This window comes from Oncorhynchus nerka, linkage group LG12, assembly GCF_034236695.1.
Source record: "Oncorhynchus nerka isolate Pitt River linkage group LG12, Oner_Uvic_2.0, whole genome shotgun sequence".
In the NCBI taxonomy this organism is placed as follows: domain Eukaryota; kingdom Metazoa; phylum Chordata; class Actinopteri; order Salmoniformes; family Salmonidae; genus Oncorhynchus; species Oncorhynchus nerka.
Genome location: NC_088407.1, coordinates 6361399 through 6386398, shown reverse-complemented (window position 1 = coordinate 6386398; position 25000 = coordinate 6361399). Strand labels below are relative to the sequence as shown.

The window sequence follows — 25000 nt, the reverse complement described above, 5'->3', positions numbered from 1 at the left end:
TGCACTTCTCTCTCCTCCAGAAAACACTTCTCTCTCCCCTCCAGAATGCACTTCTCTCTCCCCTCCAGAATGCACTTCTCTCCCTCCAGAATGCACTTCTCTCTCCCCTCCAGAATGCACTTCTCTCTCCCTCCAGAATGCACTTCTCTCTCCCCTCCAGAATGCACTTCTCTCTCCCCTCCAGAATGCACTTCTCTCTCCCTCCAGAATGCACTTCTCTCTCCCCTCCAGAATGCACTTCTCTCTCCCCTCCAGAATGCACTTCTCTCTCCCCCCAGAATGCACTTCTCTCTCCCCTCCAGAATGCACTTCTCTCTCCCCCCCAGAATGCACTTCTCTCTCCCCCCCAGAATGCACTTCTCTCTCTCCCCTCCAGAATGCACTCTCTCTCCTCCAGAATGCACTTCTCTCTCCCCTCCAGAATGCACTTCTCTCTCCCCCAGAATGCACTTCTCTCTCCCCTCCAGAATGCACTTCTCTCTCCCCCTCCAGAATGCACTTCTCTCTCCCCCAGAATGCACTCTCTCTCCCCCAGAATGCACTTCTCTCTCCCCCTCCAGAATGCACTTCTCTCTCCCTCCAGAATGCACTTCTCTCTCCCCTCCAGAATGCACTTCTCTCTCCCCCAGAATGCACTTCTCTCTCCCCTCCAGAATGCACTTCTCTCTCCCCCAGAATGCACTTCTCTCAGAATCTCCCCTCCAGAATGCACTTCTCTCTCCCCCAGAATGCACTTCTCTCTCCCCTCCAGAATGCACTTCTCTCTCCCCTCCAGAATGCACTTCTCTCTCCCCTCCAGAATGCACTTCTCTCTCCCCCAGAATGCACTTCTCTCTCCCTCCAGAATGCACTTCTCTCTCCCCCCCAGAATGCACTTCTCTCTCCCCCAGAATGCACTTCTCTCTCTCCCCTCCAGAATGCACTTCTCTCCCCTCCAGAATGCACTTCTCTCTCCCCCAGAATGCACTTCTCTCTCCCCCTCCAGAATGCACTTCTCTCTCCCCCCAGAATGCACTTCTCTCTCTCCCCCTCCAGAATGCACTTCTCTCCCACATTCATTGTTTAATAACTTCATTGTGTGATTTATTTTTTTGCCTTCTATTGTTTGTTCTAGAATAATTACAAGGTTATATATCGAATACTGTTTTATTCAATAGAATAGGGTTCTATCGGTACTCTCTCATCTGTGTCTTGTGTGAACTGAGAGAAGCCCCCGAAGCTTTGGGTTGGCAACTGATTTACAAAATGACTTGGTGATAAGACCACATTCCATTCCGTGAGTAATGTGTCTGTGTGTCCCTAACCTTCATATTGACTCTGTACCGATACTCCACTGTATATAATGTAGCTATTTTTATTTTACTGATGCTCTTTATTTACTTGTTACTTTTATTTTCTTATTCATATTTTTTTTGGTAATCTGCATGGTTGATTAAGGGCTTATAAGTCAGTATTTCACTGTAAGGTCTACTACACCTGTTGTATTCAGCATTTCACTGTGAGGTCTACTACACCTGTTGTATTCAGCATTTCACTGTAAGGTCTACTACACCTGTTGTATTCAGTATTTCACTGTGAGGTCTACTACACCTGTTGTATTCAGCATTTCACTGTGAGGTCTACTACACCTGTTGTATTCAGCATTTCACTGTAAGGTCTACTACACCTGTTGTATTCAGCATTTCACTGTGAAGTCTACTACACCTGTTGTATTCAGTATTTCACTGTGAGGTCTACTACACCTGTTGTATTCAGTATTTCACTGTGAGGTCTACTACACCTGTTGTATTCAGCATTTCACTGTGAGGTCTACTACACCTGTTGTATTCCTCATTTCACTGTAAGGTCTACTACACCTGTTGTATTCAGCATTTCACTGTGAGGTCTACTACACCTGTTGTATTCAGCATTTCACTGTGAGGTCTACTACACCTGTTGTATTCAGCATTTCACTGTGAGGCCTACTACACCTGTTGTATTCAGCATTTCACTGTAAGGTCTACTACACCTGTTGTATTCATCATTTCACTGTAAGGTCTACTACACCTGTTGTATTCAGCATTTCACTGTGAGGTCTACTACACCTGTTGTATTCAGCATTTCACTGTGAGGTCTACTACACCTGTTGTATTCAGCATTTCACTGTGAGGTCTACTACACCTGTTGTATTCAGCATTTCACTGTGTACAGGTAAGGTCTACTACACCTGTTGTATTCAGCATTTCACTGTGAGGTCTACTACACCTGTTGTATTCAGCATTTCACTGTAAGGTCTACTACACCTGTTGTATTCAGCATTTCACTGTAAGGTCTACTACACCTGTTGTATTCAGCATTTCACTGTAAGGTCTACTACACCTGTTGTATTCAGCATTTCACTGTAAGGTCTACTACACCTGTTGTATTCAGCATTTCACTGTGAGGTCTACTACACCTGTTGTATTCAGCATTTCACTGTGAGGTCTACTACACCTGTTGTATTCAGCATTTCACTGTGAGGTCTACTACACCTGTTGTATTCAGCATTTCACTGTGAGGTCTACTACACCTGTTGTATTCATTTCACTGTAAGGTCTACTACACCTGTTGTATTCAGCATTTCACTGTAAGGTCTACTACACCTGTTGTATTCAGCATTTCACTGTAAGGTCTACTACACCTGTTGTATTCAGCATTTCACTGTAAGGTCTACTACACCTGTTGTATTCAGCATTTCACTGTGAGGTCTACTACACCTGTTGTATTCAGCATTTCACTGTAAGGTCTACTACACCTGTAAGGTCTACTACACCTGTTGTATTCAGCATTTCACTGTAAGGTCTACTATACCTGTTGTATTCAGCATTTCACTGTACGGTCTACTACACCTGTTGTATTCAGCATTTCACTGTGAGGTCTACTACACCTGTTGTATTCAGCATTTCACTGTAAGGTCTACTACACCTGTTATATTCAGTATTTCACTGTAAGGTCTACTACACCTGTTGTATTCAGCATTTCACTGTGAGGTCTACTACACCTGTTGTATTCAGCATTTTACTGTGAGGTCTACTACACCTGTTGTATTCAGCATTTCACTGTGAGGTCTACTACACCTGTTGTATTCAGCATTTCACTGTAAGGTCTACTACACCTGTTGTATTCAGCATTTCACTGTGAGGTCTACTACACCTGTTGTTTCATTTTACTGTGAGGTCTACTACACCTGTTGTATTCAGCATTTCACTGTGAGGTCTACTACACCTGTTGTATTCAGCATTTCACTGTAAGGTCTACTACACCTGTTGTATTCAGCATTTCACTGTAAGGTCTACTACACCTGTTGTATTCAGCATTTCACTGTAAGGTCTACTACACCTGTTGTATTCAGCATTTCACTGTAAGGTCTACTACACCTGTTGTATTCAGCATTTCACTGTGAGGTCTACTACACCTGTTGTATTCAGCATTTCACTGTAAGGTCTACTACACCTGTTGTATTCAGCATTTCACTGTAAGGTCTACTACACCTGTTGTATTCAGCATTTCACTGTAAGGTCTACTACACCTGTTGTATTCAGCATTTCACTGTAAGGTCTACTACACCTGTTGTATTCAGCATTTCACTGTGAGGTCTACTACACCTGTTGTATTATTTCACTGTAAGGTCTACTACACCTGTTATATTCAGTATTTCACTGTAAGGTCTACTACACCTGTTGTATTCAGCATTTCACTGTGAGGTCTACTACACCTGTTGTATTCAGCATTTCACTGTAAGGTCTACTACACCTGTTGTATTCAGCATTTCACTGTAAGGTCTACTACACCTGTTGTATTCAGCATTTCACTGTAAGGTCTACTACACCTGTTGTATTCAGCATTTCACTGTAAGGTCTACTACCCCTGTTGTATTCAGCATTTCACTGTAAGGTCTACTACCCCTGTTGTATTCAGTATTTCACTGTAAGGTCTACTACACCTGTTGTATTCAGCATTTCACTGTGAGGTCTACTACACCTGTTGTATTCAGCATTTCACTGTAAGGTCTACTACACCTGTTGTATTCAGCATTTCACTGTAAGGTCTACTACACCTGTTGTATTCAGCATTTCACTGTAAGGTCTACTACACCTGTTGTATTCAGCATTTCACTGTAAGGTCTACTACACCTGTTGTATTCAGCATTTCACTGTGAGGTCTACTACACCTGTTGTATTCAGTATTTCACTGTAAGGTCTACTACACCTGTTGTATTCATCATTTCACTGTAAGGTCTACTACACCTGTTGTATTCAGCATTTCACTGTAAGGTCTACTACACCTGTTGTATTCAGCATTTCACTGTAAGGTCTACTACACCTGTTGTATTCAGCATTTCACTGTAAGGTCTACTACACCTGTTGTATTCAGCATTTCACTGTAAGGTCTACTACACCTGTTGTATTCAGCATTTCACTGTAAGGTCTACTACACCTGTTGTATTCAGCATTTCACTGTAAGGTCTACTACACCTGTTGTATTCATCATTTCACTGTAAGGTCTACTACACCTGTTGTATTCAGCATTTCACTGTAAGGTCTACTACCCCTGTTGTATTCAGCATTTCAATGTAAGGTCTACTACACCTGTTGTATTCAGCATTTCACTGTAATGTTTTTATTTGTTAGCTTTATGTAGACATAGTTGGTCAACGGCAATATAAGTTACTTCTTAGGTTTGTATCATTTTCATTTAGATTTGTATACTATTTTGATTAAACTACACGTCAATGACTTTAAGATAGGAAGACATTATGATAAATTAAATAAAACTGTTTCACGAAAATGTGCAAATGAAAAACGTAACTGGTAACGCAGGTCGGTAGAAATGGTAAGATAAATTGGCATTCAACATGAGAAAGGTTGCCGACTCCTCGTGTAGCCTATGAGCAGCAACTTCAGGAGAGGCAGAATCTGAGAACGACAGCAGGAGCGGGAGGAGAATAGTTGGGTCAGGTTAAGTTTTTTTCTTCTTCTGGTTATCTAGATCTCTGGCACCCTCTTGAGGCATTTGTCTTATTTTATTCAATTCGTAAGCTTAAAGCATCAGACAAGCTCAGTACATGTACATGTAATTGATATTATTAACCAATAGGGACGACTTTCGGGTTGACCAAGATTTTTTTTGTTGTCGGGGACAGCCCTACAACACACACACACATAACGCATGTCAACACACACACACACACACACACACACACAACGTATGTCAACATACACACACACACGCCAACATACACACACACACGCCAACATACACACACACACAACGCACGTCAACACACACAAACACGACACACGTCAATACACACACACACACAAAGCATGTCAACACACACACACAACGCATGTCAACACACACACACACAACGCACGTCAACACACACACACACAACGCACGTCAACACACACACACACAACGCACGTCAACACACACACACACAACACACGTCAACACACACACACACAACACACGTCAACACACACACACAACGCATGTCAACACACACACACAACGCATGTCAACACACACACACAACGCATGTCAACACACACACACAACGCATGTCACACACACACACAACGCATGTCAACACACACACACAACGCATGTCAACACACACACAAAGCATGTCACACACACACACAACGCATGTCAACACACACACACACAACACATGTCAACACACACACACACCACATGTCAACACACACACACAACACATGTCAACACACACACACAAAGCATGTCAACACACACACACAACACATGTCAACACACACACACAACGCATGTCAACACACACACACAACACATGTCAACACACACACACACACATGTCAACACACACACACAACACATGTCAACACACACACACAACACATGTCAACACAGCACACACACACACACAACACATGTCAACACACACACACACACAAGCATGTCAACACACACACACAAACATGTCAACACATGTCAACACACACACACAACACATGTCAACACACACACACACAACACATGTCAACACACACACACACAACACATGTCAACACACACACACACACACACACACACACACACACAACACATGTCAACACACACACACAACACATGTCAACACACACACACACAACACATGTCAACACACAAAGCATGTCAACACACACACACACACACACACAACACATGTCAACACACACACACACAACACATGTCAACACACAACGCATGTCAACACACACACACATGTCAACACACACACACACATGTCAACACACACACAACATGTCACACACACACACACATGTCAACACACACACACAACACACAACACATGTCAACACACACACACAACGCATGTCAACACACACACACACATGTCAACACACACACACACATGTCAACACACAACACATGTCACACACACACACACATGTCAACACACACACACACATGTCAACACACACACACAACATGTCAACACACACACACACACACATGTCACACACACACACACACACACAACGCATGTCAACACACACACACACAACACATGTCAACACACACACACAGCATGTCAACACACACACACAACACATGTCAACATGTCAACACACACACACACAAAGCATGTCAACACACACACACAACACACACACACACACACACAACATGTCAACACACACACACAACATGTCACACACACACACAACGCATGTCAACACACACACACACACACAAACACATGTCAACACACACACACACAAAGCATGTCAACACACACACACACACACACATGTCAACACACACACACACACACACACACACACAACGCATGTCAACACACACACACACACACACACATGTCAACACACACACACACACACAACATGTCACACACACACACACAACGCATGTCAACACACACACACACACACACACACAACGCATGTCAACACACAACACACACATGTCAACACACACACACACACACACAACGCATGTCAACACACACACACACAACGCATGTCAACACATGTCAACACACACACACACAAAGCATGTCAACACACACACACACACAACGCATGTCAACACACACACACAACGCATGTCAACACACACACACACACAAAGCATGTCAACACACACACACACACAAAGCATGTCAACACACACACACACACACAACACATGTCAACACACACACACACACACAACGCATGTCAACACACACACACACACACAAAGCATGTCAACACACACACACACAACACATGTCAACACACACACACACACACACAACGCACGTCAACACACACACACACAACGCACGTCAACACACACAAACACGACACATGTCAACACACACACACAACGCATGTCAACACACACACACACACACACAACGCATGTCAACACACACACACACAAAGCATGTCAACACACACACACACAAAGCATGTCAACACACACACACACACACACACAACACATGTCAACACACACACACAACGCACGTCAACACACACACACACAACGCACGTCAACACACACACACACACACATGTCAACACACACACACAACATGTCAACACACACACACAACACATGTCAACACACACACACACACACACACACACACACACACACATGTCAACACACACACACACACACACACACACACACATGTCAACACACACACACACACACACACACACACACACACACACACATGTCAACACACACACACACACAACATGTCACACACACACACACACCATGTCAACACACACTGGAAATAAACACACACAACACAATGTTTTGAAACACACAGTTCATATCCACTGTGGACATATTAGGACACACACACAGTGTATATGTGTACACATCACACACACTGTGGTTGTCAACACACATACAGTGTGTACACACACATGTCAACACTGTGGTTGTATACAGTGTGTACTATCGACATACACACACACAACATGTGGTTGTATATCAGTGTGTACATCGACTACTGTGGTTGTATATCAGTGTGTACTACACACTGTGGTTGTATATCACACACAACTATCAACTACTGTGGTTGTATATCAGTGTGTACTATCAACTACTGTGGTTGTATATCAGTGTGTACACAACACTGTGGTTGTATATCAGTGTGTACTACACAGACTCACTGTGGTTGTATATCAGTGGAAATAAAGACACTGTGGTTGTATAAGTAATGTTTTGAAATATCAGAGTTCATATCCACTGTGGACATATTAGGAGTCAACAGTGTATAGTGTGTACTATCGACTACTGTGGTTGTATATCAGTGTGGACTATCGACTACTGTGGTTGTATATCAGTGTGTACTATCGACTACTGTGGTTGTATATCAGTGTGTACTATCGACTACTGTGGTTGTATATCAGTGTGTACTATCGACTACTGTGGTTGTATATCAGTGTGTACTATCGACTACTGTGGTTGTATATCAGTGTGTACTATCGACTACTGTGGTTGTATATCAGTGTGTACTATCGACTACTGTGGTTGTATATCAGTGTGTACTATCGACTACTGTGGTTGTATATCAGTGTGTACTATCGACTACTGTGGTTGTATATCAGTGTGTACTATCGACTACTGTGGTTGTATATCAGTGTGTACTATCGACTACTGTGGTTGTATATCAGTGTGGTACTATCAACTACTGTGGTTGTATATCAGTGTGTACTATCGACTACTGTGGTTGTATATCAGTGTGTACTATCAACTACTGTGGTTGTATATCAGTGTGTACTATCAACTACTGTGGTTGTATATCAGTGTGGACTATCAACTACTGTGGTTGTATATCAGTGTGGACTATCGACTACTGTGGTTGTATATCAGTGTGTACTATCGACTACTGTGGTTGTATATCAGTGTGTACTATCGACTACTGTGGTTGTATATCAGTGTGGACTATCGACTACTGTGGTTGTATATCAGTGTGTACTATCGACTACTGTGGTTGTATATCAGTGTGTACTATCGACTACTGTGGTTGTATATCAGTGTGTACTATCGACTACTGTGGTTGTATATCAGTGTGTACTATCGACTACTGTGGTTGTATATCAGTGTGTACTATCGACTACTGTGGTTGTATATCAGTGTGGACTATCGACTACTGTGGTTGTATATCAGTGTGGACTATCGACTACTGTGGTTGTATATCAGTGTGTACTATCGACTACTGTGGTTGTATATCAGTGTGTACTATCGACTACTGTGGTTGTATATCAGTGTGTACTATCGACTACTGTGGTTGTATATCAGTGTGTACTATCAACTACTGTGGTTGTATATCAGTGTGGACTATCGACTACTGTGGTTGTATATCAGTGTGTACTATCGACTACTGTGGTTGTATATCAGTGTGGACTATTGACTACTGTGGTTGTATATCAGTGTGGACTATCGACTACTATGCATCTATATCAGTGTATTGTGTGTACTAATGACTACTATGCATCTATATCAGTGTATAGTGTGTACTAATGACTACTATGCATCTATATCAGTGTATAGTGTGTACTAATGACTACTATGCATCTATATCAGTGTATTGTGTGTACTAATGACTACTATGCATCTATATCAGTGTATTGTGTGTACTCTATATCAGTGTATAGGGTGTACTAATGACTACTGCGGTTGTATATCAGTGTATAGTGTGTACTAATGAGTACTATGCATCTATATCAGTGTATAGTGTGTACTAATGAGTACTATGCATCTATATCAGTGTATAGTGTGTACTAATGAGTACTATGTGTGTATATCTGTAGTACTGACGGTGCAGTCTTCGGAGCAGGAGGCGATGCAGTGGTCATCAAAGGGGTTCCACTTGACATCCAACACCCTGGCACTGTGACCACACACCCTGGGGTGTTGGGGGTCTACTTTACCAGTCTGGAGAGAACCAAGAGGAGGTAAGGGAGAAGAAGAAAGCCAGGGGAAAGAAGAGGAGGAAGAGGGGAGATACAAATAATGGCTTAAAAAGAGATAGTGAACGTACAACATGATGTATAATGCATTCACTAGGCTTGTCAAGCAATAATTTAACATACACACGACCAAATCAGACCAGTAAAAATCATCTGACAGCAGGAAGAGGAAGTGGTGTAACTAGGAAATTACGTAAACAGGAAGTGAGGTCACCCAGTAACTTGGGAGAGGCTATACCAAAGAGGATGGATATACAGACAAGATGTATGTCTCTCTGCCCCTAACAATGGAATGGGAGTTGTTGTCCACAACGCGGTACGGCGGGCTGTCCAGCTTAAACCTATCCTTTCTTTGGATTGGTGGATACATCTCATTAATGTAATAAATATAAATATTCAATTAGGGTTGGTGAGGGAAGTAGCTAGCTAATGTAGCTAATATCAGCCCAGTAAGGTTGGAAGTAGCTAGCTAGTGTAGCTAATATCAGGCCAGTAAGATTGGAAGTAGCTAGCTAGTGTAGCTAATATCAGGCCAGAAAGGAGAGGGAAGTAGCTAGCTAGTGGAGCTAATTACAGGGCAATAAGGAAAGGGGAGTAGCTAGCTAGTGTAGCTAATATCAGGCCAGTAAGGTTGGAAGTAGCTAGCTAGTGTAGCTAATATCAGGCCAGAAAGTAGAGGGAGTAGCTAGCTAGTGTAGCTAATATCAGGGCAATAAGGAAAGGGAAGTAGCTAGCTGGTGTAGCTAATATCAGGTCAATAAGGAAAGGGAAGTAGCTAGCTAGTGTAGCTAATATCAGGGCAATAAGGAAAAGGAAGTAGCTAGCTGGTGTAGCTAATATCAGGTCAATAAGGAAAGGGAAGTAGCTAGCCAGTGTAGCTAATATCAGGCCAGAAAGGAGAGGGAGTAGCTAGCTAGTGTAGCTAATATCAGGGCAATAAGGAAAGGGAAGTAGCTAGCTAGAGTAGCTAATATCAGGCCAGAAAGGAGAGGGAGTAGCTAGCTAGTGTAGCTAATATCAGGCCAGAAAGGAGAGGGAGTAGCTAGCTAGTGTAGCTAATATCAGGGCAGAAATGAGAGGGAGTAGCTAGCTAGTGTAGCTAATATCAGGCCAGAAAGGAGAGGGAGTAGCTAGCTAGTGTAGCTAATATCAGGCCAGAAAGGAGAGGGAGTAGCTAGCTAGTGTAGCTAATATCAGGGCAATAAGGAAAGGGAAGAGCTAGCTAGCTAGTGTAGCTAATATCAGGGCAGAAAGTGAAGGCTAGCAGCTAAATCAGTCAATAAGGAAAGGGGAAGTAGCTCAGCTAGTCAGTAGCTAGCCAGTAATATCAGGCCAGAAAGGAGAGGGAGTAGCTAGCTAGTGTAGCTAATATCAGGCCAGAAAGGAGAGGGAGTAGCTAGCTAGTGTAGCTAATATCAGGGCAGAAAGGAGAGGGAGTAGCTAGCTAGTGTAGCTAATATCAGGCCAGAAAGGAGAGGGAGTAGCTAGCTAGTGTAGCTAATATCAGGCCAGAAAGGAGAGGGAGTAGCTAATATCAGCTAGTGTAGCTAATATCAGGCCAGAAAGGAGAGGGAGTAGCTAGCTAGTGTAGCTAATATCAGGCCAGAAAGGAGAGGGAGTAGCTAGCTAGGTAGCTAATATCAGGGCAAAGGAGGGAAGTAGCTAGCTAGGAAGTAGCTAGCTAGAGTAGCTAATATCAGGCCAGAAAGGAGAGGGAGTAGCTAGCTAGTGTAGCTAATATCAGGCCAGAAAGGAGAGGGAGTAGCTAGCTAGTGTAGCTAATATCAGGCCAGAAAGGAGAGGGAGTAGCTAGCTAGTGTAGCTAATATCAGGGCAATAAGGAAAGGGAAGTAGCTAGCTAGAGTAGCTAATATCAGGCCAGAAAGGAGAGGGAGTAGCTAGCTAGAGTAGCTAATATCAGGCCAGAAAGGAGAGGGAGTAGCTAGCTAGTGTAGCTAATATCAGGTCAGGGTGACAAGCTTTTGTAGTCCAATAAAAACGGAATGATTCTTAACAATCTCCCGACTTCAGCAGACAAGTTTTACAAATTCTTGAAGAAGTTTCTAGCCACAACCATAAACTAACTGGCTGGGCAGGACTCCTTATGTCTTGGCTGGGAGAGGCTATACAGACTGGCTGGGCAACTAACTGGCGGTAGCGTAGCCTAGTGGTTAGCGTAGCCTAGTGGTTAGCGTAGCCTAGTGATTAGAGCGTTGGACTAGTAACCTGAAAGGTTGCAAGATCAAATCCCAGAGCTGACAAGGTAAAAATCTGCCGTTCTGCCTCTGAACAAGGTAGTTACTTACACCCATTGTTCCTAGGCTGTCATTGTAAATAAGAATTTGTTCTTAACTGACTTGCCTTGTTAAATAAAGGTTAAATAAATAAGGATGAACCAAATCTGTTTTGCCAATCCCCACTCAACTCTCGCTGTGATCTAACATGCATCATCATTTTTTGGGGGGGGCAACGAGGCGTGTCCGTATAGTCTCTCTCCGGTAAACGTACGTGATGGATGGAGAGGACCAAGAAAGCACCGCCCCCGGAGCATTCCGTTACTATGGCAACGAAGCGCGGGTTAACGGAGCAGTAGTGGTTGTCGTGGACGCTGTGTGTGATGGGGATTCCGTGGTAACCGTGGTCTTTGGTGGAGGCCTTACCGTAGACGTGTCGGAACTTAGAACTACGGTACGGAGGGCACCATGACATCTAAGAAGAGGAGGAAGATTACAATGTTAATGATGATGATGATGATGGTTATATGTGAACAGGTGGATACACACAGGTGGTTCAGCTTGTGGGTGTCACTCATATGCACTGCTATTGAGAGGTCCAGTTGGACAACACAGTGGGGTGAGTGAGTGAGTGAGTGAGTGAGTGAGTGAGTGAGTGAGTGAGTGAGTGAGTGAGTGAGTGAGAGAGAGAGTGTGTGAGTGAGTGAGTGAGACAGAATGAGAGAGAGAGAGAGACAGAGTGTGAGTGAGTGAGACAGAGTGTGAGTGAGTGAGACAGAGACAGTGTGTGAGTGAGACAGAGTGTGAGTGAGACAGAGACAGAGAGAGAGAGAGAGAGTGAGACAGAGTGTGAGTGAGTGAGACAGAGACAGAGTGTGTGAGTGAGACAGAGTGTGAGTGAGACAGAGACAGAGTGTGAGTGAGTGAGACAGAGACAGAGTGTGAGTGAGTGAGACAGAGTGTGAGTGAGACAGAGACAGAGTGAGGTTACTCGTGTTTTTCCTGTCCATATCATCTTCCTATAATAAGACTAAGAATAGCCTAACCTTTCTATCGTCCTATTGACTTCTCTCATACATAATGCATCGTTTTCCTCCTGGTTTACTGTGTGTTCTTAGTGAATCTGTAATCCGTAACACCCTCTCCCGTTGCCTGACTGGGACAACAAACAATGGCACACACAACCTTTGAAGTTTGAACTTTAGGGAGGACAATGGAGTCGATAGTGTAATAAGTAATGGAAGACAACACAAAGCAACATACCAACAACTAGTATTACCTCTAAGCAGGAATGGAAATTAAGCTAGCCGGCCAGCTGGCTAGTACTTTTCAGACTGGGCTAGTAGAAAATGTGGCCAGAGCTCTGTGGCTAATTATGTCTTTTCAAGTATCGCATCGCACAGAGTTTGGACCTAATGTTTCCTGGGCTAGTACTAATCACAGTCTATTAGCCCGCCTGGCCAGTGGCATCAATCATCATCAATTAGCCCGGCTGGCCAGTAGGTTCAACCCTCATCAATTAGCCCGGCTGGCCAGTGGCATCAATCATCATCAATTAGCCCGGCTGGCCAGTAGCATCAATCCTCATCAATTAGCCCGGCTGGTCAGTAGCATCATTCATCATCAATTAGCCCGGCTGGTCAGTAGCATCAATCCTCATCAATTAGCCTGGCTGGCCAGTGCAATCAATCATCATCAATTAGCCCGGCTGGTCAGTAGCATCATTCATCATCAATTAGCCCGGCTGGCCAGTGCCTAAGACTGTGTTAGTCCACTGAGCTAAATAAAGCCTAGAGGGATCTGTTGGCAAAATAAGAGTGTTGGGGTCACCAGTAGTGATTTGGGTTTTGACCCCTCACTCACTAGCTCAAATGCACAGCAGGTTACTCACAAAACCACAAAACATTGTTATATACAGTGTCTCTACAAAGTGTTCACACCCTTTCACATGTTGTTGTTGTTGTTGTTGTTACAGCCTGAATTTAAAATGAATTACATTTGTATTTTTCCATCACTGGCCTACACGCAATACCACATGATGTCAAAGTCGAATTATGTTCTTTTAAAAAATATATATATTTACAAATGTATGAAAAATTAAAAGCTGAAATGTGTTGTGTCAATAAGTATTCAACTCCTTTGTTATGGCAAGCCTACATTTTTATTTATTTAACTAAATTAATGAGTAAAAATGTGCTTAATTAAAAAGAAAAAAAAGTCACATTATAAGTTGTATGGATTCACTCTGTGTTCAATAATACTGTTTGATATGATTTTTGAATGACTACCTCATCTCTGTACCCCACACATACAATTATCTGTAAGGTCCCTCATCTCTGTACCCCACACATACAATTATCTGTAAGGTCCCTCATCTCTGTACCCCACACATACAATTATCTGTAAGGTCCCTCCTCTCTGTACCCCCACACATACAATTATCTGTAAGGTCCCTCCTCTCTGTACCCCCACACATACAATTATCTGTAAGGTCCCTCCTCTCTGTACCCCACACATACAATTATCTGTAAGGTCCCTCCTCTCTGTACCCCACACATACAATTATCTGTAAGGGCCCTCCTCTCTGTACCCCCACACATACAATTATCTGTAAGGGCCCTCCTCTCTGTACCCCACACATACAATTATCTGTAAGGTCCCTCAGTAGAGCAGTGAATTTCAAACCAGATTCAACCACAAAGATCAAGGAGGTTTTCCGATGCCTCACAAAGAAGGGCCCCTATTGGTAGATGGGTAAAAAAAAGTTTTTACAGTCATTGAAAATCCCTTTGAACACGATGAAGTTATTAATTACACTTTGGATGGTGTATCAATACACCCAGTCACTACAAAGATACAGGCGTCCTTCCTAACTCAGTTGCTGGAGAGGAAGGAAACCACTCAGGGATTTCACCATGAGGCCAATGGTGACTTTAAAACAGTTAGAGTTTAATGGCTGTGATAGGAGAAAACTGAGGATGGATCAACTTAAATCTGCCTGAAAACCTAATCGCAAGACCTGAAAATGGCTGTTTAGCAATGATCAACAACCAATTTGACAGAGCTTGAATAATTTTGGAAAGAGAAATGGGAATACATTGTACAATCCAGGTGTAGAAAGCTCATTAGACTTACCCAGAACGACTCACATCTCTTAGAGACTTACCCAGAAAGACTCACAGTTCTTAGAGACTTACCCAGAAAGACACACATCTCTTAGACTTACCCAGAAAGACTCACAGTTCTTAGAGACTTACCCAGAAAGACTCACATCTCTTAGACTTACCCAGAAAGACTCACAGCTCTTAGAGACTTACCCAGAAAGACTCACAGCTCTTAGACTTACCCAAAAAGACTCACAGTTCTTAGAGACTTACCCAGAAAGACTCATAGCTCTTAGAGACCCAGAAAGACTCACATCTCTTAGAGACTTACCCAGAAAGACGCACAGCTCTTAGAGACTTAGCCAGATAAGACACACAGCTCTTAGAGACTTAGCCAGATAAGACACACAGCTCTTAGAGACTTACCCAGAAAGACACATCTGTAATCTCTGCCAAAGGTGATTCTAACATGTATTGACTCAGGGAGGTGTGAATACTTATGTAAATGACATTTCTGTATTTCATGTTCAATAAATTTGCAAAGATGTCTAAAAAAACATGTTTTCACTTTGTCATTATAGAGTATTGTTGTGTGTAGATGGGTGAGACATGTCTTTTATTTAATCCATTTGAATTTAGGCTGTAACACAACAAAATGTGGAATAGTTCAAGGGGTATGAATACTTTCTGTAGGCACAGTATAGACAGTACCGTAGCACCCAATATTGCCTAGAATTGTAACAATATAATAATTTACGCCAATTTATCCAAAGCGACATACATTTCTTACGTATGGTTGATTCCGGGAATCAAACCCACTCTCTTGGAGTTGCAATGCTTTTACCATGAGCTACGGAAGACCACGCGTCAACATAGCCTTACTACGGAGGAATCACGCGTCAACATAGCCTGACTACAGAGGAATCACGCGTCAACATAGCCTGACTACGGAGGAATCACGCGTCAACATAGCCTGACTACAGAGGAATCACGCATCAACATAGCCTGACTACGGAGGAATCACGCGTCAACATAGCCTGACTACAGAGGAATCACGCGTCAACATAGCCTGACTACGGAGGAATCACGCATCAACATAGCCTGACTACGGAGGAATCACGCGTCAACATAGCCTGACTACGGAGGAATCACGCGTCAACATAGCCTGACTACAGAGGAATCACGCATCAACATAGCCTGACTACAGAGGAATCACGCATCAACATAGCCTGACTACGGAGGAATCACGCATCAACATAGCCTGACTACGGAGGAATCACGCGTCAACATAGCCTGACTACGGAGGAATCACGCATCAACATAGCCTGACTACAGAGGAATCACGCATCAACATAGCCTGACTACGGAGGAACCACGCGTCAACATAGCCTGACTACGGAGGAATCACGCGTCAACATAGCCTGACTACGGAGGAACCACGCGTCAACATAGCCTGACTACGGAGGAATCACGCGTCAACATAGCCTGACTACGGAGGAATCACGCATCAACATAGCCTGACTACGGAGGAACGTATCAATAAGGGGTCATCTGTTCGCTTTTCTGTTCAAACATGAGACCGTAGCATACGTTTTGAAAAACATCAACAAGTGTTCAAAATGAGTTTAAGAAGCCATCGCCATAATCATGTCTGCTGCTTGGTCTTACCTTTGAGACGGTCCTACACCCAGAGCCTCCGATATAATAATCACCTTTACAGCATCTCATAGACTAACGGACGCTCTCTCTCTGTCTCTGTCTCTGTCTCTGTCTCTGTCTCTGTCTCTGTCTCTGTCTCTGTCTCTGTCTCTGTCTCTGTCTCTGTCTCTGTCTCTGTCTCTGTCTCTGTCTCTGTCTCTGTCTCTGTCTCTGTCTCTGTCTCTCTCTGTCTCTCTCTCTCTCTCTCTCTCTGTCTCTCTCTCTCTCTCTGTCTCTCTCTCTCTCTCTCTCTCTCTCTCTCTCTCTCTCTCTCTCTCTCTCTCTCTCTCTCTCTCTCTCTCTCTCTCTCTCTCTCTCTCTCTCTCTCTCTCTCTCTCTCTCTCTCTCTCTCTCTCTCTCTCTCTCTCTCTCTCTCTCTCTCTCTCTCTCTCTCTCTCTCTCTGTGTGTGTGTGTGTGTGTTTTCTGGCTGAGCACTAGGCGTGGAGTGTCTTAAGTCATTGGGTCGGCAGGGCGGAGGTTTATGTATCGCGGCGGTCATGCATAAATAACACCGCAGGCTACAATACAGGCACATCACTTTCACGGGACGTTGTTTGATACATATTATTTCATTTCATAACAATAGTCAGTCACACTACTATTAGAAACAGCATAACAAACTCACTCGTTCTACCTAAAGCTAGCTAGTGCCTCATACCCCTTGACTTGCACCACATGTTGTCGTTACAGCCTAATTTATAAATGTGACTTACATTCATTTCCCAGTCATCTATCTACACGTTTCAATCGGTGACGTCACTCGCTCTGAGACCTTGAAGTAGTAGTTTCCCCTTCCCCTTGTCATTTAGGTTAGTATTGTGGAGTAACTACAATGTTGTTGATCCATCCTCAGTGTTCTCTAATCACAGCCATTAAACTCTGTGACTGTTTCATTGGCCTCATGTTCAAATCCCTGAGGGGTTTCCTTCCTTTTCACCAACTGAGTTAGGAAGGACACCTGTATCTTTGTAGTGACTGGGGTGTATTGATACACCATCCAAAGTGTAATTAATAACGTCACCGTGCTCAAAGGGATATTTAATGTCTGCTTCCCAATAGGTAAATGTTTTACCCATCTACCAATAGGGGCCCTTCTCTGCGAGGCATCGGAAAACCTCCCTGGTCTTTGTGGTTAAATCTGTGTTTGAAATTCACTGCTGGACTGAGAGGAGGGCCCTTACAGATAATTGTATGTGTGGAGGTACAGAGATGAGGGACCTGACAGATAATTGTATGTGTGGAGGTACAGAGATGAGGGACCTAACAGATAATTGTATGTGTGGAGGTACAGAGATGAGGGACCTAACAGATAATTGTATGTGTGGGGGTACAGAGATGAGGGACCTAACAGATAATTGTATGTGTGGAGGTACTGAGATGAGGGACCTTACAGATAATTGTCTGTGTGGGGTACAGAGATGAGGGACCTTACAGATAATTGTCTGTGTGGGGTACAGAGATGAGGAAGTCATTAATAACATCATGTTAAAACACCATTATTGATCCATGCAACTCGTGTCTGAAGTCTGGAACGCCGTGTCTGGAGTCTGGAACGCCGTGTCTGGAGTCTGGAACGCCGTGTCTGGAGTCTGGAACGCCGTGTCTGGAGTCTGGAACGCCGTGTCTGGAGTCTGGAACGCCGTGTCTGGAGTCTGGAACGCCGTGTCTGGAGTCTGGAACAACGTGTCTGGAGTCTGGAACAACGTGTCTGGAGTCTGGAACAACGTGTCTGGAGTCTGGAACAACGTGTCTGGAGTCTGGAACAACGTGTCTGGAGTCTGGAACAACGTGTCTGGACGCCTATCTGGCGTCTGGAACGCCTGTCTGGAACGCCTATCTGGAGTCTGGAACGCCTGTCTGGAGTCTGGAACACTGTGTCTGGAGTCTGGAACGCCTGTCTGGAGTCTGGAACGCCTGTCTGGAGTCTGGAACGCCTGTCTGGAGTCTGGAACGCCTGTCTGGAGTCTGGAACACCTGTCTGGAGTCTGGAACGCCTGTCTGGAGTCTGGAACGCCTGTCTGGAGTCTGGAACGCCTGTCTGGAGTCTGGAACACCGTGTCTGGAGTCTGGAACACCTGTCTGGAGTCTGGAACGCCTGTCTGGAGTCTGTGTCTGGAGTCTGGAACGCCTGTCTGGAGTCTGGAACTCCTATCTGGAGTCTGGAACGATAAGAGTCTGGAACTCCTATCTGGAGTCTGGAACGATAAGAGTCTGGAACGCCTATCTGGAGTCTGGAACGCCTATCTGGAGTCTGGAACGCCTATCTGGAGTCTGGAACACCTATCTGGAGTCTGGAACACCTATCTGGAGTCTGGAACACCTATCTGGAGTCTGGTGGAACTCCTATCTGGAGTCTGGTGGAACTCCTATCTGGAGTCTGGTGGAACTCCTATCTGGAGTCTGGTGGAACTCCTATCTGGAGTCTGGTGGAACTCCTATCTGGAGTCTGGTGGAACTCCTATCTGGAGTCTGGAACTCCTATCTGGAGTCTGGAACGATAAGAGTCTGGAACACCTATCTGGAGTCTGGAACGCCTATCTGGAGTCTGGAACGCCTATCTGGAGTCTGGAACGCCTATCTGGAACGCCTATCTGGAGTCTGGAACGCCTATCTGGAGTCTGGAACACTGTGTCTGGAGTCTGGAACACTGTGTCTGGAACACCTATCTGGAGTCTGGAACACCTATCTGGAGTCTGGAACACCTATCTGGAGTCTGGAACTCCTATCTGGAGTCTGGAACGCCCGCCTATCTGGAGTCTGGAACGCCCGCCTATCTGGAGTCTGGAACGCCCGCCTATCTGGAGTCTGGAACGCCTATCTGGAGTCTGGAACGCCTATCTGGAGTCTGGAACGCCTATCTGGAGTCTGGAACGATAAGAGTCTGGAACGCCTATCTGGAGTCTGGAACGCCTAAGAGTCTGGAACGCCTATCTGGAGTCTGGAACGCCTATCTGGAGTCTGGAACGCCTATCTGGAGTCTGGAACGCCTATCTGGAGTCTGGAACTCCTATCTGGAGTCTGGAACGATAAGAGTCTGGAACGCCTATCTGGAGTCTGGAACGCCTATCTGGAGTCTGGAACGCCTATCTGGAGTCTGGAACGCCTATCTGGAGTCTGGAACGCCTATCTGGAGTCTGGAACACCTATCTGGAGTCTGGAACACTGTGTCTGGAACACCTATCTGGAGTCTGGAACACCTATCTGGAGTCTGGAACACCTATCTGGAGTCTGGAACACCTATCTGGAGTCTGGAACACTGTCTGTTGCCATTGTTTCCCTATTGACATGATGGACACAATCCTATATTGTCATTCATTTTATTGTAATTACATTCAAACTTCTGCAGTTCTATTAAAAACATACATTTACATTTTAAATATAAAAACGTCTGTCCACAGTACAAGTCAGCTGGATTTGAGGACATGTGAAAGATGAGAAGATGGATGGATCTGAATGATCTCTCCCTATCACAGACTGACCAGGCGAAAAGCTATGATGACACTTGTTAAATCAACTTCAGATCAGTATAGATGGAGCGGAGGAGATTAAAGATTTTTAAAAAATGTAAAGCCTTGAGATAATTGAGACATGGATTGTGTATGTGCCATTCAAAGGTTAAATCGGTAAGGCAAAATGTTTAAGTGCCTTTGAACGGGGTACGGTAGTAGGTGCCAGGTGCACCGGTTTGTGTCAAGAACTTCCAACGCTGCTGTTTTTTTCACCCTCAACAGTTTCCCGTGTGTATCCAGAATGGTCCACCACCCAAAGGACATCTAGCTAACTTGACACAACCGTGGGAAGCATTGGAGTCAACCTGGGCCAGCATCCCTGTGGAACGCTTTCGACACCTTGTAGAGTCCCCGACGAATTGAGGCTGTTCTGAGGGGAAAAGGGGGAGGTGCAACTCCATATTAGGAAGGTGTTCTTAATGTTTAGAACACTCAGTATTCAGCTGTTCTGAGGAGAAAAGGGGGGGGGGGGATAAAACATATCCGTTTTGAGAAGACTGTCCAGTTTCCTGTCAGACAGGATAGAAGTGGTGAAACAGTATATGGTATTTGGACGCAAACTTCCTGTCTAACAAACTCCACCGTAATCGTCCATCACGAGAGATCCATCAGTACAGAGAACGGTGTGGAAGCAGTCCTCCAACACTGGATCTGAGGAGATCCGACTGGTGGTTGCGATTTGATTGGTGGGTTCAGGCAGAGGATCTGATTAGTGGGTTCAGGCAGAGGAGAGGATTTGATTGGTGGGTTCAGGCAGAGGAGAGGATTTGATTGGTGGGTTCAGGCAGAGGAGGACTCATCCACTTCTAGAGCGTCGGAGATCAAGATGGAGATCTGAGAAAACGATGGTCTCTCTTCTGCTCTCTAGAGGGGGGGAGAGAGAGAGAGAGGAGAGACGGAAGAGAGCGAGAGAGAGCGAGAGGGAGGGAGAGAGTTACAACAGTTACAATTCAGTCAATTGAAATGAATAAATTAGGTCCTAATCTATGGATTTCACATGACTGGGAATACAGATATTCAACTGTTCATCACAGATACCTAAATAAAGGTAGGGGCGTGGATCAGAAACTCAGTCAGTATCTGGTGTGACCATCATTTGCCTCATGCAGCGTGACACATCTCCTTCACATAGAGTTGATCAGGCTGTTGGTGGTGGCCTGTGGAATGTTGTCCCACTCCTCTTCAACGGCTGTGTGAAGTTGCTGGATATTGGCAGGAACTGGAACAAGCTGTTGGTCACATCGATCCAGAGCATCCCAAACATGCTCAACAGGTGACATGTCTGGTGAGGATGCGGGCCAGATCGTTGCGACATGGGCCTGTGCATTATCATGCTGAAACGTGAGGTGATGGTGGTGGATGAATGGCACAACAACGGGCCTCAGGATCTCTTCACTGTATCTCTGTGCATTCAAATTGGCATCGATAAAATGCAATTGTTTTCGTTGTCCGTAGATTGTGCCTGCCCAATCAGCAAACCGCCCAATCGGCAAACCGCCCAATCGGCAAACCGCCCAATCGGCAAACCGCTCGCCCACACAACGCCATACACGTGATCTGCGGTTGGCCAGATGGACGTACTGCCAAATTCTCCCAAACAACGTTGGAGGCGGCTTATGGTAGAGAAATTAACTAAAATTGTCTTGACAAAAGCTCGGGTGGCCATTCCTCCAGTCACTATGCTAATTGCATGCTCCCTAAAAACTGTGTCCCCCAGCACAAGGTGCACCTGTGTAATGATCATGCTGTTTATTCATCGTCTTGATATGCCACACCTGTCAGGGTGGATGGATTATCTTGGCAAAGGAGAAATGTTCACTAACAGGGATGTAAACAAATCTGTGCACAAAATATGAGAGAAATAAGCTTTTTATGCAAATTGAATATTTATAGGATTTTTTTTATTTCAGCTCATGATAAAATGGGACCAACACTTTACATGTTGCATTTATATTTGTTTTTAGTGTATCTTCTGCCTCAAACATTCACAATACACAAAGTAGGAAGTGGGAAAGCAGGAAGTGGGAAAGCAGGAAGCGTATGATGTACCTCGTGCCAGCAGCGCAGCATGATGTCATAGATGTTGGGCGTGGCCTTCTTGGGTCTGTAGAGGCGATGTCCTTCTAACACCATCATCACTACCTCGTGGTTCGGGTTGTGTTCAAATGGCATCTTCCCCTCTGTAAACACCTCCCACATCAACACACCTGACACACACACACACACACACATCAATAGGCCGTCCTCACACACACACATCAACAGACCATCCTCACACACACACACATCAACAGACCATCCTCACACACACACATCAACAGACCATCCTCACACACACACATCAACAGACCATCCTCACACACACACATCAACAGACCATCCTCACACACACACATCAACAGACCGTCCTCACACATCAACAGACCATCCTCACACACACACATCAACAGACCATCCTCACAAACACACACACATCAACAGGCCGTCCTCACAAACACACATCAACAGACCATCCTCACAAACACACACACATCAACAGACCATCCTCACACACACACACACATCAACAGACCATCCTCACACACACACACACATCAACAGACCATCCTCACACACACACATCAACAGACCATCCTCACACACACACATCAACAGACCATCCTCACACACACACACACATCAACAGACCATCCTCACACACACACACACATCAACAGACCATCCTCACACACACACATCAACAGACCATCCTCACACACACACATCAACAGACCGTCCTCACACACACACATCAACAGACCGTCCTCACACACACACATCAACAGACCGTCCTCACACATCAACAGACCGTCCTCACACACACACATCAACAGGCCGTCCTCACACATCAACAGACCATCCTCACACATCAACAGGCCATCCTCACACATCAACAGACCATCCTCACACACACACATCAACAGACCATCCCCACACATCAACAGACCGTCCTCACACACACATCAACAGACCGTCCTCACACACACATCAACAGACCGTCCTCACACACACATCAACAGACCATCCTCACACACACACATCAACAGACCATCCTCACACATCAACAGACCATCCTCACACATCAACAGACCATCCTCACACATCAACAGACCATCCTCACACACACACACACACATCAACAGACCATCCTCACACACACACACATCAACAGACCATCCTCACACATCAACAGACCATCCTCACACATCAACAGACCATCCTCACACATCAACAGACCATCCTCACACACACACATCAACAGACCATCCTCACACACACACATCAACAGACCATCCTCACACATCAACAGACCATCCTCACACATCAACAGACCATCCTCACACATCAACAGACCATCCTCACACATCAACAGACCATCCTCACACACACACATCAACAGACCATCCTCACACACACACACATCAACAGACCATCCTCACACATCAACAGACCATCCTCACACATCAACAGACCATCCTCACACATCAACAGACCATCCTCACACATCAACAGACCATCCTCACACACACACATCAACAGACCATCCCCACACATCAACAGACCGTCCTCACACACACATCAACAGACCATCCTCACACACACATCAACAGACCGTCCTCACACACACATCAACAGACCGTCCTCACACACACACACATCAACAGACCATCCTCACACATCAACAGACCATCCTCACACATCAACAGACCATCCTCACACATCAACAGACCATCCTCACACACACACACACACATCAACAGACCATCCTCACACACACACACACATCAACAGACCATCCTCACACACACACATCAACAGACCATCCTCACACATCAACAGACCATCCTCACACATCAACAGACCGTCCTCACAAACACACACACATCAACAGACCGTCCTCACACACACACATCAACAGACCATCCTCACACATCAACAGACCATCCTCACACACACACATCAACAGACCGTCCTCACAAACACACACACATCAACAGACCGTCCTCACACACACACACATCAACAGACCATCCTCACACATCAACAGGCCGTCCTCACAAACACATCAACAGGCCGTCCTCACAAACACATCAACAGGCCATCCTCACAAACACATCAACAGACCGTCCTCACACATCAACAGGCCGTCCTCACAAACACACATCAACAGGCCGTCCTCACAAACACATCAACAGGCCATCCTCACAAACACATCAACAGGCCGTCCTCACAAACACATCAACAGGCCGTCCTCACAAACACATCAACAGGCCGTCCTCACACACACATCAACAGGCCGTCCTCACAAACACACATCAACAGGCCGTCCTCACAAACACACATCAACAGGCCGTCCTCACACATCAACAGGCCGTCCTCACACATCAACAGGCCGTCCTCA

At 44.9% G+C, this 25000-nt stretch overlaps 2 protein-coding genes across 3 annotated transcripts in view; both read right to left on the bottom strand.

Moving 5' to 3' along the window:
* The window catches only part of LOC115125580 (coronin-2B-like), a 41313-nt gene extending 24208 nt beyond the window's left edge, over nucleotides 1-17105 (bottom strand). Inside the window, exons 1-3 of the mRNA XM_065025190.1 lie at nucleotides 17020-17105; nucleotides 12522-12722; nucleotides 9862-9978 (exon numbers count right to left, since the gene is read on the bottom strand). Of these exons, the coding sequence (XP_064881262.1) occupies nucleotides 9862-9978; nucleotides 12522-12722; nucleotides 17020-17079 (378 nt within the window). The 5' untranslated portion in view covers nucleotides 17080-17105. The remainder of the gene's footprint in view (nucleotides 1-9861; nucleotides 9979-12521; nucleotides 12723-17019) is intronic.
* Nucleotides 17106-20353: 3248 nt separating this feature from the next.
* The window catches only part of tec (tec protein tyrosine kinase), a 57097-nt gene continuing 52450 nt past the window's right edge, over nucleotides 20354-25000 (bottom strand). For both annotated transcript variants that reach the window (XM_065025187.1, XM_065025189.1), the window contains 2 exons: nucleotides 22609-22766; nucleotides 20354-21423 (listed from right to left, as the gene is read on the bottom strand). In XM_065025187.1, the coding sequence (XP_064881259.1) occupies nucleotides 21340-21423; nucleotides 22609-22766 (242 nt within the window). In that variant the 3' untranslated portion in view covers nucleotides 20354-21339. The remainder of the gene's footprint in view (nucleotides 21424-22608; nucleotides 22767-25000) is intronic.